This window comes from Somniosus microcephalus, chromosome 6, assembly GCF_052327205.1.
Source record: "Somniosus microcephalus isolate GS21.2 chromosome 6, FLI_Smic_1.0, whole genome shotgun sequence".
NCBI lineage: Eukaryota > Metazoa > Chordata > Chondrichthyes > Squaliformes > Somniosidae > Somniosus > Somniosus microcephalus.
This window is the reverse complement of record NC_140992.1, coordinates 247,092,495-247,105,549: the sequence shown is the minus strand read 5'-3', so window position 1 is coordinate 247,105,549 and position 13,055 is coordinate 247,092,495. Positions and strand designations below refer to the sequence as shown.

The 13,055-nt window shown below is 40.9% G+C and overlaps 1 protein-coding gene across 1 annotated transcript in view; it reads left to right on the top strand.

Moving 5' to 3' along the window:
• The window catches only part of pmfbp1 (polyamine modulated factor 1 binding protein 1), an 840,874-nt gene that overhangs the window by 677,708 nt on the left and 150,111 nt on the right, over positions 1–13,055 (top strand). Inside the window, 1 exon segment of the mRNA XM_085991731.1 lies at positions 10,320–10,509. Within this exon segment, the coding sequence (XP_085847857.1) occupies positions 10,320–10,509 (190 nt within the window).

Genomic DNA, 13,055 nt, shown 5'->3' with positions numbered 1-13,055 from the left:
ACAAATCACTTTGTGATCAAGCTGAAAGGAATGTGTCACATTCACCAAATCTCCAGGAAAGGCTTGTTTCTTTACTCAAAGTTGAAAAGTAACATATTTTAGTGATATGTAAACAAGTAAGCGCATTAGCTTGGAGGAAGCAGGCATCATCATTTGTAAATGCCTTACAGGACATCATCTATTCATAAAAATATCCAGGTTGGAGACTTTAGCCCAAATGTGTCTTGTGACTTAACATCTGGACTTGTGCATTAACGCACATTTCATGAATGATTAGAAAAAGATTTCAACTATTTAATAAAATAGTTCTACCAATACTCTTTCTTAAAACATATAGCAGCTTCTCCAGCTAGTTGGAAACCTACACAATCTAAATTATAAAGTCAATTTTTCTTTGGAATAAAAGCATAAAGGTTTGTGAGGCTCACCACCTCTAATTGAGACTAGTCCACTGAGGAATCATCTATCAACACTGTTATTTCAAATTTTGCACTAATTTAAAACTTAATGTACCCTTCATTATTGCAATATTAGGGCATGGAAGTATTTAGAAGCTGAATTCACAAGTAATTTGTTTTTGTTGAATCATAACTTTTCAGATTTGCTGCCAATATCAGTGGTTTTATTCACGTTTTGTGTGGTCTCATGTTTATTGCAGTTTGCATGTTATGATTGGATCAGTAACATGACTTGGTCCCTGTGGCGTTAGTCTGCAATTTCATTGCACAGTATTAAGGTACAGTTATAGTGTAAATGCAGCTTGAATCCAGAATTAGGGCCTGACCCGACACGAGTGAGACTCCCTGGAGAAGATAGTCTCATTCTCCTTTGCCTCGGAGAACCTTCAGGCCTTGATACCTGATTCACACTTCACAAGTTTAGCACAGGTGCAAAGCCAAAAGCACTTTGCACTGATGCTGAACATGTATTGTGAATGTAATATCAGTATTAGTGACTGCTATTTTAGTGCTCAATAGTCTTAAGATTTAATGTAATCTTTTGTTGTATTTTTAGAAAAGGCAAACCCATTAGACCAATGTTTCAACCAAACTTGTTGAGTCTGGTATCCGATAGGTGTTACACTTATATTGCAATAAATCAGTGGCAATCAAGAAATCACTTCATGGTCAGAGATGAAAGACAGATTCAGTGCTAAGCCAGAGTCAGATTCATTGCCCTAGCCAAAACTCAAGATGAGATTGTCAGGCCCCTATTTTTAGTGATCCAAAATCTTCCACTACTGGAGGAGCTTCAATATTCCAGTGTTAGTGTGTCTGCTTTACATTAAATTAACACATTGTTTTAGTCATAGACTGTATAGTCTGGCATCGAAGTGAACGCCTATTATAGAGCTGGAATATCTAAGCTTTTGTCTTCATGCATAGATGTGTACCACCAAGTCTCAAGGACCACATATAAATCCATGTTCCCATTCATTTGCATAAATGGCCGATAGTAACAGATCTTGGCATTCTAATCTAGGATTATCAACCAATGAAACAATAGTGCTAAAAAAGCCCTTTCCGAACCTCCAGGCCCACAAAATGCAAACAACAAACCAGAAATATAAGCACAAAAGGGACCGAGTTGCCTGAGCTTCAAGGACTAGATTGACCAGGCTCGGGCCCTGCTATACAGTGACTAAACATGTGACTTTCAGCAGGTATTTATGTGTAGATGTGTGATCAGTATAACCTTGTATAATAGACTGATTGGGCAGTTTGCAAGAGGTTGTAGATAGGGTTTTGACATGCTAGGAGGATAGCATGAACCTGTCATTTGTGCAGGATATGGTGGAAAAAAATAGATTTCTGCTTCAAAAAAATTACAACTTTGTCGACTCCTCACCAAAGTCAAAAAAAAATTCTCAAGGTAATTTTTTTTATAAGCTGCATATGATACATATGGACCAATCTAATCTAGAATTTATACAATTAGTGTAGCTTATTAAAATTTATATTGTGGATATTTGGCACTCAGTAAATACCAATTATCGGTGACAGGAATATGAAATTTTCCATAATTCTTCTGTGGTGAATGATAATATGTGTTAAGGAAAGAAAATCTAAGATCTAAAGAAAGTATGGCATGAGAAAAACCCATCCACCTGAATCTTCCCCAGATCACATACATTCTGCGTTATAATAGACTCAACCCCAGTTACTTAGGACCCAAAATTCCGGGGTCCCTGCTCTGCTGCCAGAGAACATAGACTTCCTCCCAAATCCTGGGGATTGGATCATTTAAATAATTGGGGCAGATGACCAAAACCTGTAGCCTTGGGCACTGCAGAGATGCCCGCTGCAAAGAAGTGCCAGGCAATCGGAGTGGCACACATAAGAACATAAGAAATAGGAGCAGGAATAGGCCACTTGGCCCCTCGAGCCTGCTCCGCCATTCAATAAGATCATGGCTAATCTTGGGCTCAAAGCCACTTCCCTGCCCGCTCCCCATAACCCTTCACTCCCTTTTCTTGCAAAAATCTGTCTATCTCCACCTTAAATGTATTTAATGACCCAGCCTCCACGACTCTGGGGCAGAGAATTCCACAGATTTACGACCCTCTGAGAGAAGGAATTCCTCCTCATCTCAGTTCTAAAAGGGCGACCCTTTATTCTGAAACTGTGCCCCCGTGTTCTAGATTTCCCCACGAGGGGAAAATCCTCTCTGCATCTACCTTGTCGAGCCCCTCAGTATCTTATATGTTTCAATAAGATCACCTCTCATTCTTCTAAATTCCAATGAGTATAGGCCCAACCTGCTCAATCTTTCTTCATAAGTTAACCCCCTCATCTCAGGAATCAACCGAGTGAATCATCTCTGAATGTAAGTATATCCTTCCTTAAACAAGGAGACCAAAACTGTATGCAGTACTCAAGGTGTGGTCTCACCAATACCCTGTACAGTTGTAGCAGGACTTCCCTGCTTTTATACTCCAACCCCCTTGCAATAAAGGCCAACATTCCACTTGCCTTTTTGATTACTTGTTGTACCTGCATGCCAACTTTTTGTGTTTCATGCACAAGGACCCCCAGGTCCCTCTGAACGGTAGCATTTTGTAATCTCTCTCTATTTAAATAATAATTTGCTTTTTTATTTTTCCTGCCAAAGTGGATAACCTCGCACTTTCCCACATTATACTCCATCTGCCAAATGCTTGCCCACTCACTCAGCCTGTCTATATCCCTTTTCAGATTCTTTGAGTCCTCTGCACAACGTGCTTTCCCACCCACCTTTGTATCATCCGCAAACTAGGCTACATTACACTCGGTCCCTTCATCCAAGTCATTAATGTAGATTGTAAATAGTTGAGGCCCCAGCACCGATCCCTGTGGCACCCCACTAGTTACCATTTGCCAACTGGAAAATGACCCATTTATCCCGATTCTCTGCTTTCTGTTAGTTAACCAATTCTCTATCCCACTAATATATTACCCCCAACTCCGTGAGCTCTTATCTTATGCAGTAACCTTTTATGTGGCACCTTATCGATGCCTTCTGGAAATCCAAATACACCACATCCACTGGCTCACCCTTGTCCACCCTGCTCGTTACATCCTCAAAGAATTCCAGCAAATTTGTTAAACATGATTTCCCTTTCATAAAACCATGCTGACTCTACTTGACTGCATTATGATTTTCCAAATACCCTGCTACTGCTTCCTTAATGAAGGACTCCAGCATTTTCCCAACAACAGATGTTAGGCTAACTAGTCTATAGTTTCCTGCTTTCTGTCTCCTTCCTTTCTTAAATAGGGGTGTTACATTTGCGGTTTTCCAATCCGCTGGGACCTCTCCAGAGTCCAGGGAATTTTGGTATATTGCAACCAATGCATCCACTATCCCTGCAGCCACTTCTTTTAAGACCTTGGGATGCAGGCCATCTGGTCCAGGGGACTTGTTGGGGGAGAATTTCAGTTGGTTGCGCCACCCATTAGCGCCTTAAGAGGGCGCTAAGTGGGTCGCAAGCCAACTGGCGCCCGAGCGCGGCACTGCCCACGCCTCCCGCTAAATTCCGCAGGACGTTAGTGGTGGCGCTAACCGTTAGCGCTGCGCCGCTGCCGATGACGTCATCGTTGTGCGCAGCGCCCTACTGACGCCCCGGCCGCGATATTCAGCAGCGCCCCCTGATTTACCGCTGGACGCTATGTCCGACAGGGTCAGGGTGGCGTACCTGCGGCCGGGGAGGCACAAGGCGGCCATTTTTGTTGTTGGCTGCCTGCCAGCACCTGCCTGCGCTCCCGTCCCCGGCCTCCTGAACCCCCCCCCCCCACCGCGGAGTGCCGGCTGCGCTCCAAGAGCCTGGCACTTCTCTTCGGTGCCGGGCACTTTTGCCTGCACTCCCGATCCCCGGGGGCCCAGCTGGGCCCCAGATCGCGCTGCACAAGGTCTCTCCCCTTTAAGAAGGGGAGGAAGGCCTGCAATACCGCAGCGCGACATGCTGCAGCGTGTGGCGCTGCGGCATGTAGCGCCACGATATTCACTCGCAGCGCCCCAAGAGGGATGCGGGGCGCCTCCAGTAGCGCCACGCTTCCCTTTGGGGTGCAACCACTCAATTTCCGGTGCGGGGGTGCGAATGTTTCCGGGGCGCTACTTTTAGCGCCCTGGCGAGGCTGGCGCCCTAAACGGGGCTATACTCAATTTCTTCCCCGTTGTTTTTTAGTCCTATTATTTTAACAAGTACTTTTTCCCTAGTGATAGTGATTGTCTTTAGTTTCCCCCTCCCAGTGGCCCCTTGATTATCCATTGTTGGGATGTTGTTAGTGTCTTCTACCGTGAAGACAGATACAAAATATTTGTTCAGAGTCTCTGCCATTTCCCCGTTCCCTATTATTAATTCCCCATTCTCATCCTCTAAGGGACTTAACTGACCAAAGATAAAAGTTTTTTAAATTATTTATTCCCCACAGGGATACAAGGGCTGATGTTATGAGAGATAAGTGGTCTCCTCTAGATCAATGACCTTTCCTCCTGGTGATGTCTCAAGCTTTCTTAGAGCCCATATGGAACCTATACCTACTATCAGCAGGCTTAGCTTCTGCTGAGTGTAACGAAGGTGTAATAGTTGGAATTCCTCAGTAGTCCCAAGGCATACCCAAAAAGTTGCTGCTAGATGTGCGGGGAGCAGGGGGAAGATTCCCTTGCTCTCTCATAATTGGAATTTAAGACAGAGCTTTACTGGGGCAGAAACCCAGCAGATCACCTCAATCTACATCTATCCCTATAATCTTCAATCCTGTTTCCAACAAGATATTTGTCTATCTCCTTTTTGAAGTAGTTGATCAATTCAATCTCAATTTATAGTGCTCTATCAAGGTGTCAGCCTTGCCTCACTCTCGCTTCTTAAGTCAGAAGATTGAGCACATAACTAGACTGACACTCTAGTGCCGCTGCACTGTGCTGTCTTTTAGATGAGATGTTAAATTGTGGCACCATCTGAGGCGGACGTAAAAGATCCGATGGCACGTTTTGAAGAAGATCAGGGGAATTATCACGGTAACCTGGCCAACATTTAACCCTCAACCAATACCACCAAAAACAGATTATGTTGTCATTTATCTCTTGGCTGTTTGTGGGACCTTGTTGTACACAAATTGGCTGCCACGTTTCTCCACATTACAACAATGACTACACTTAAAACATACTTCATTGGCAGTGAAGTATTTTGGGATGTCCTGAGGTCATGAAAGGCACTATATAAATGCAAGTTCTTCTTTAGTATGCATTTGTAATACATTGCGTAAGTTACTTGCAATAACTGTGAACGTGCAAAGGGATAACAATTGTGTTCACAATTAGCTAATTGCAACAGCAGCATCAAGACATGTGAAGCAACTTAGATTTTGAACTCATTTGCTACATGGTTGAATTGTGGTAGGAAGCTGGTATTGGAAAGATGGACAGCAATTTTGACTGGAACTAATCAATGAAGCTACAGGGGAGCTGGATCTCAGTTTGGAATGGGAAAGAGACAACCTGGGCTAGGAGTTAATGGTACTGAAAAGCAGCGCTCCATTACATGTTGATAAATAAGTAGAAATTTATAAAATTGTAATTAAGTATAACAAATTCACAGAAGCATGTGTGTTATTCAGAAAATGATTAATTTTGTTGAAGCAGGCAAATCTTTTTCTTAGTCTATCATAAAATTTACTTAGCATGCCTTGTAGCATATAACTAACTTCTTTAGTCAGAACACTATTACATTTTTTTGTCAATAAATGTATGTTGAAATGTATAAAAATGAATGCGATTGTTGGTATATACTCAAATTCAGACAAATAGAGGCATTGTCCATTCACTGTAAAAGTAACGTGTTACAGTAAGTGATAAGCTTCCAAGGAAATTTTAATTTTGGATGGAAAATGAAATTTCAGTATACATAGCTAACAATGTAAAATAATATTAGTACAGTAGTTCAGTGAGTGCCTACGGTAAAGTGCTATAGATTAAAAGATATTCTGAGGATCTGCGCTCCTTCACCTTATTCAGTTGGTAGTTGTTTGTTTAAATAAATGAAGCTGTTAAAAATATGAAAGCACATTGGGATTGCTGCGTACAGTGAACACATATGCCCTGAATATCTGCCCTACTACACCAAATATATTCCTTTGTTTTTGACATTTTTCATTAATGACCTCCATTTGGTGCACTTGACTGGATTCTTTGATAACAGTTACAAAAATATATCTAGATTTAAATATTGCCTCTAGTTAAAAAAAAAATTAATGAATTGTTATACTTATTCTGATTATTCATTTTTGTATCACAAAGCTTTGTGTTTTTGTTTTGTAACTCTGACCTGGAGCACACTTAGTGATCTTGTTTCTAGACCTTATATATCAGTTATACATTATAGAGATACACCAGCTCTTAACCTTTTGCCTATCATCAGAAATGTCCTTTGCTGTATTAGAAATGTAGCATCGCCTCAGGCAATGAATTGATGAACCTTTTTATTTCTTACTATCTGGCTCTACTAACAAGGGATGGGATTTTGGAGCTTATTAAAACTACCCATGGGGAGAGGTCAGTCCTTATCAGACCTTGGAGAATTTTAAAAAAGGTATTAGCAGCTGTGATTTCTCTCTCTTTTTAACTTTCATTTTCTTTTTATTAAAGTTAATTTTACTAGTTTGACTACGCAAGTAAAGCACATGATTATTTTTAAGACACATGCAAGGACTGATGTTAAAGGTAGGCAAGATTACAAAGAAGAATCAATCGCTTACAAGAGAGGTGCTCCACACTCTCTGTATATTTCACTCCTATTAGGTATTTTTGCCCTCCTAACGATTTTTCCCTGTGGACCACATCTTCCCCCTAGCTGTACAAAGGCACTGTTTTATCATTCCGCCCCCAGAAAGAGGAGTGGAAATGGAGTAAATGGGGAATTGTTCAGCTTCTACGTAGCTTTCGATTAAATTTTTTGATCCATTCGACACAGATTTATGGGCCAGGCAAGTTCAGTAACTGTCTGCCTCCTTAGAGAGAAGAGGGGATAGAGGAAAACCTCATTATTGTAGTGAAACAGCAGTAACTGACACCCCCTGTTGGTGGTTTATTGTGTTCACTAGCATGTGCATTACATATCTGTTCCTGATCATTTTACAGAAGTGACATTAACTACTTTGAAAATATCTGAATCCTGCTGGCCCACACAAAATCTAATGCTTGTAGTTGGACAAGCATGGTGAGCAGCACTGTCCAATGTTTTTCTTTTGTTATGTGAACACAGAGCTAAAATTATCCATCTTAACAAAAACAAAGAAGTAATTCTTACATTTGGAATTTAACAACAGTGTCCAATATACCTCTCCTACTAGCACATGTTTAAATTATATTTTAATTGATTCTTGTTTGATGGCATGCTAAACTTGTAATTTGCAGTTATTACATTTAGTAACATGATTTTAACCCAAAATGTGGCCAAAAGTCATTATGCAAAAATACTACATGATTGAACAGTTAGCCATTCTATGATTAGTGTTTTAAAATACATAGCCTATACATTTGTTGTATTACGAGTTGGCCCTACTTCCCAATCATGTAGCATTTCTCATAGCAGAGTTTTTGTCTTTTCTATTTTTATTCAGTTTACAATTCTGGCAAGGTATAGTGTACCAATTATATTTACAGTATAAAGGAAGGGCTTGCATTTATATAGCACATTATCATGTCATCAGGATGTCTCAAAATACTTCACAACCAATGAATGACTTTTAAAGTACAATCACTGTTGTTATGTAGGCAAGCACAGTAGCCAGCTTGAACACCGCAAGGTCCCACAACTAGCAAACACGATGGGGCAGTAATTCCTCCCCAAACGCGTGAGTACGGAAGGGGCACAGCGCATGGGCTGAAAACCGGCATTTCCTCTCCTCTAACCCAAGAGGTGAAGAGGCTAGCGCGTGCGCTGTAGGGGGCAGCGCGTGCGTCTTGGATTTCCTCTGTTTTGGGGGATTTGCGCATGTGTAAAGGCCTCCGGTCTTTACGCTTGTAAAAAGCACACGTAAGTATTTATTTTTACAGGTAAGTGGTGTTTTAGTGCAATTTAGAATTTTTTTTTCCACAGGTTTATTATTTTAAAGAATCTACAATAAGGTAAGTTTAGTTTTAGATCCTTTTTATTAAAAATGTATTTGAAAAAAAAAAATTATTGTTTAAATTATTTTTTTTAAACTTATTTATACTTAATTTAATGATTGGGATGTTTTTTAAATTTTTATTTAAAGTTTAAATCGTGTTTTGGGTCCCCGTAGTTTTCATGAGTTTGACAGCTCTTACTGTCAAACTCATGAATGAGTTTCCCCTCCCCTGATTGGCTGCACAGTGCTCACCTGATCCCAACCGGCACATCGCACTAACTACGTCGCTGGATCAGGTTAGCACAGCGCGCCGACAGCTGAACCGGGCCTGTGACAGGAAATGCAAGCAGGCCCGGGCTTCAGATGTCGGCGCGCAGGGTGAGTGCAGATCGGGGGCTTGCACGCGCGGCAAGCCCCCGATCTAATTTCAGGGCCGATAAGTGTTTAAAAAAAAGTGGCATTAAAATCTTTATTTAATTAATAATAGCTTGTATATATTGAGGTTATGTTGTTTTTGTTAGAAGCATACAATTAAAACTTAAAACACACGTTTGCTATAGTACAGCAGCAAATGTACTTGCTCGGGATAATTATGATAGATTTTTCTCAATGCAGCTCGACATAAAACATTCACAACTTTACATATGTTATTCAGGGACATTACCAGCTGTACAAGATTGTGTCACATCAGTGCTGAGCTAGTATTACTTCTGAAGTATTTAAATTCTTACGGCAATATACAATGGCCCGGATTTTACGGTCAGTCGTGAAGGAACGGCATTTGCCATTCACCTCACTGACAGCTGCCCACAAAGTTTTTACGGGCTTTAGAGCACAGACCTGCTCTAATCTGGCGTCTGATCCTTTGTGACACCCTCTTCAGGGCATCTGTGACGTCCAGTGAGCAGATCAAGAAACAGCAAGGCTCTTCAACCAATCGGGGCCAGAGAGGTTGGTTTGGCAGTAATTATCACTTAACACGGCATTAAAAATTCACTTACTCCTGAATGCACCAGCCCTAACTTTTTCTGCTGTCTTCAGTGCGGAACTAGTGGGCAAGTACCCAAGTTCACACCACTGCATTCATTTCATTGCCGAGTCTATTGGCGAGGACTGCAACAACTCACCCTGTGGAGGAGCAGGGTATCTCTGACAGCAACTTTTAGATTTCTGCGTTTAACTGTGCATGTGCAGACGCCAGAAGTTGATGTCCGATTTACCCCACTATAATGGTGAGTGCCGTTAAACCTCTTTGTTATGCTTATCGCAAAATCCGACCCATTATGTTAAAAAAACAATGACCCAGGTATGAAAAAATGTATGGCGTGTCTCTTGCATTAAGATCTAGTTGCATACAATATCCATTTAACAGACTCCAATTTAATCAATAGACCGCTTTAATAAACTGTACTAATGTTCCATGATTACTTTTGTGCCAGTAAATGTGAAATAGATTTAAAAGACCAATATAGCAGACAAAATCTATGTCTCCCAATTGATCCATTAAATAGACAAACTTAAATGATATTTGTTCATTACCAAAAGTGTTGGAGAAGAATAAGGAGCTTCATGTGCTTTTTAAAAATATAGCTCTAGTTTTTCTTTAAGGTCATGGGACTGTTGCTGTATCCTGTACTAAATTCATTGGCATTTATTGCAGGGCACATCCTTGAAGCATAAACAAGATTTTAAACCCTGTGTTAGTGTGTGACTATTTTTCTTTCTTCACAGCACAGGAGCTGGCGCACCATGAGGAGAAAGTTTTACTGATGGGGAGTAGCCTGCAAACCACACAGGATCAGCTCAGTGATCGTATCGCAGAGCTTGTACGGCATGAACAGGCAAATCGTAAACTACAATCTGAGCTCAAAACAATGAAAGAACAGGCAATTAACAACAAAGAAGAGATGGGGGATTACAGGTGATCTATTTAAAGCTTTGTTGTCCAGAAAACAGGTTACTGCTAACTTTGCTACTGTGTCCCTTTATTCATATTTTAGACAAATTGACTTGGACTCAGAATTTCAGTTAAAGATCAAGTGAACATGTGGCAAACTTCTAATATCAAGTTCCAACTTTTTTCTTCACATGTTAAGGACTGGTATAGAGGATGCTATTAAAATGTTAAGCTGATAATAAGCAACTTTTCCACTTGACTCCATCTATAATAAATTTAAATTCTTACAGCTGTACGTATAAACTTGTCAAGTTGTAATTACATCCTCCCACCAATTGTGATGCTGCAGCACCTCAGTTTTGCATCTCCCACCTTCAAAGCCTATACTGCAGAAAAGCTCCTCTGCTCCAGCCAACTCTACTTTTCTGCTCCCCAAATTGCTGAGCATTTTGCTATTTAACTATAAATAATAATAGGGATAATACTTATAAGGACAGCATATATGACTTTAAAATGGGGACTGAATTATGTATATGGGCCCTGACTCAATTATCCCCACCCTCTAACTTTGCTTCACCTAAAGACTGCACTTGGTCTTCACTCCCTGTGTGCAATGCCGTGAGCAATCGACTGGTACAAAACAAAAACCTGATGTAAGCAATTCTTCACAAGGTCCCTGGTTTATTTCTGTCTTGCATATAACAAGATTACAGATTATGGCCCTGAAATTCTGCAGCGTTCTCCTGGTTTCCTGCCATAACCTCGGCAGGTAATCGACAGCAGCCCAAGAGGAATAACGAAAACAGCTACTTTTAAGTGTTTATGCCATTTCTCCAAGGGTTTTGCCAGTCTTATGCTAGAAAATCCTTGTAAAACTTCCAGGCATGCGTCTTTTTGCATGTCTCTGTCATTCTGCTGTTAAATTTGTTTCCAACTTGCCACAAAATTCTGCAATTAAGTATTTAAATTGAGGAAAATTTTTATTTGAAAGAAAGTAACCTAAATGGCCCAGCTGAAGTCATTGCTGAGATGTCAGTCATGAACTGTAAATGCAGATCTTAAGAATACTCCTTACATATTCAAAACAAACCTGGATTCAGTAACTGATCAGGGTATGCCCAATAACTGACCAGATAAATCTATTTCCTTTTAGACTTGAGATTGATTTATTGGAGCAGCTTCATATTATAAATAGTGTGCAGCTGTTTAATATAAGTCTCTTGACCTAATCATTTGTTGTTAAACCTCGAACAGCAAGTTACATTTAAAATATAACAATTTAACTGAAATAAACACCAAATCCAGAATAATGCACACCAATGCAAATTGGATCCATTTTGATATATTAAAATATAAAGTTAGCCAAATTCCAGCCACACCATATTCCGATACAAAGGCCTTTAATTTATTTTCTTTCGTTAATGTTGCAAATTGGGGTTGGCATCTCAATAGGGTGGTGGAGATTTGCATCCAATCCATGGCAATCTTGTAGGGTTGTGCAGCTGATCTCTAGTGCTCTGTCGGGAAGGGAGTTATGGAGCTGATGCCTGGCACCGGGCAAAAGTATCCTTGATTTTGTAGTCTGCTGGGGTTGTGGCATGCACACGAATCCCAAGCAGACTGGTGGTGGAATGCATCTCAATCACTGGCAGAATTTGTCTGAGTCATGAACAGGCTTATGTATAAGTGTATGTGTCTGGTAAGCTAATACAGTTTGCATCTAAGTCTCTGGCAGGGTACTGGAAGTAAGTGCCAGAGTCCCTGGCAGTGTAATATAGTATAATATTTCAACTTGGGCATTTTAAATTTGAACTTCAGATTCAGAAGCTGAATTTTAGATCCTTCAAATCCAAAATCTGAATGTATCCAAATGCTTGGTCCAAATAATTAACTATCTTTACAAGAGCAAAATACAGCGGATGCTGGAAATCTGAAATAACAAAAGAAATTGCTGGAAATACTCAGCAGGTCAGGCAGCATCCGTGGAGAGAGAAACTGTGACCCTTCATCAGAACTGCAAAAAGTTAGAGATGTAACAGGTTTTAAGCAGGTGCAGGGGCAGGGAAAGGGGAGGAAAGAACAAAAGGGACGGTCTGTGCTAGGGCGGAAGGCAGGAGTGGTGAAATGTTGTAAATGGAGATGGCAGAATCATCAACACCTGCCACCTGAAAAAATAGGGGCAGAGGTTATGGTCTGAAACTGTTGAACTCAATGTTGAGTCCAGAAGGCTGTAAAGTGCCTAATCTAAAGATGAGGTGCTGTTCCTCAAGCTTACGTAGAGTTTCATTGGAACAGTGTAAGAGGTCGAGGTCAGAGTGGGAGTGGAGCGGAGAATTAAAGTGACAGGCGACCGGAAGCTCGGGGTCACCCTTACGGACTGAATGGAGGTGTTCCGCAAAGCGGTCACCCAATCTGCGTTTAGTCTCCCCAATGTAGAGGAGACTGCATCGTGAGCAGCAAATACAGTATACTAAATTGCAAGAAGTACAAGTAAATCTCTGTTTCACCTGGAAGGGGTGCTTGGGGCCCTGGATAGTGGGAAGGGAGGAGGTAAAAGGGAAGGTGTTGCA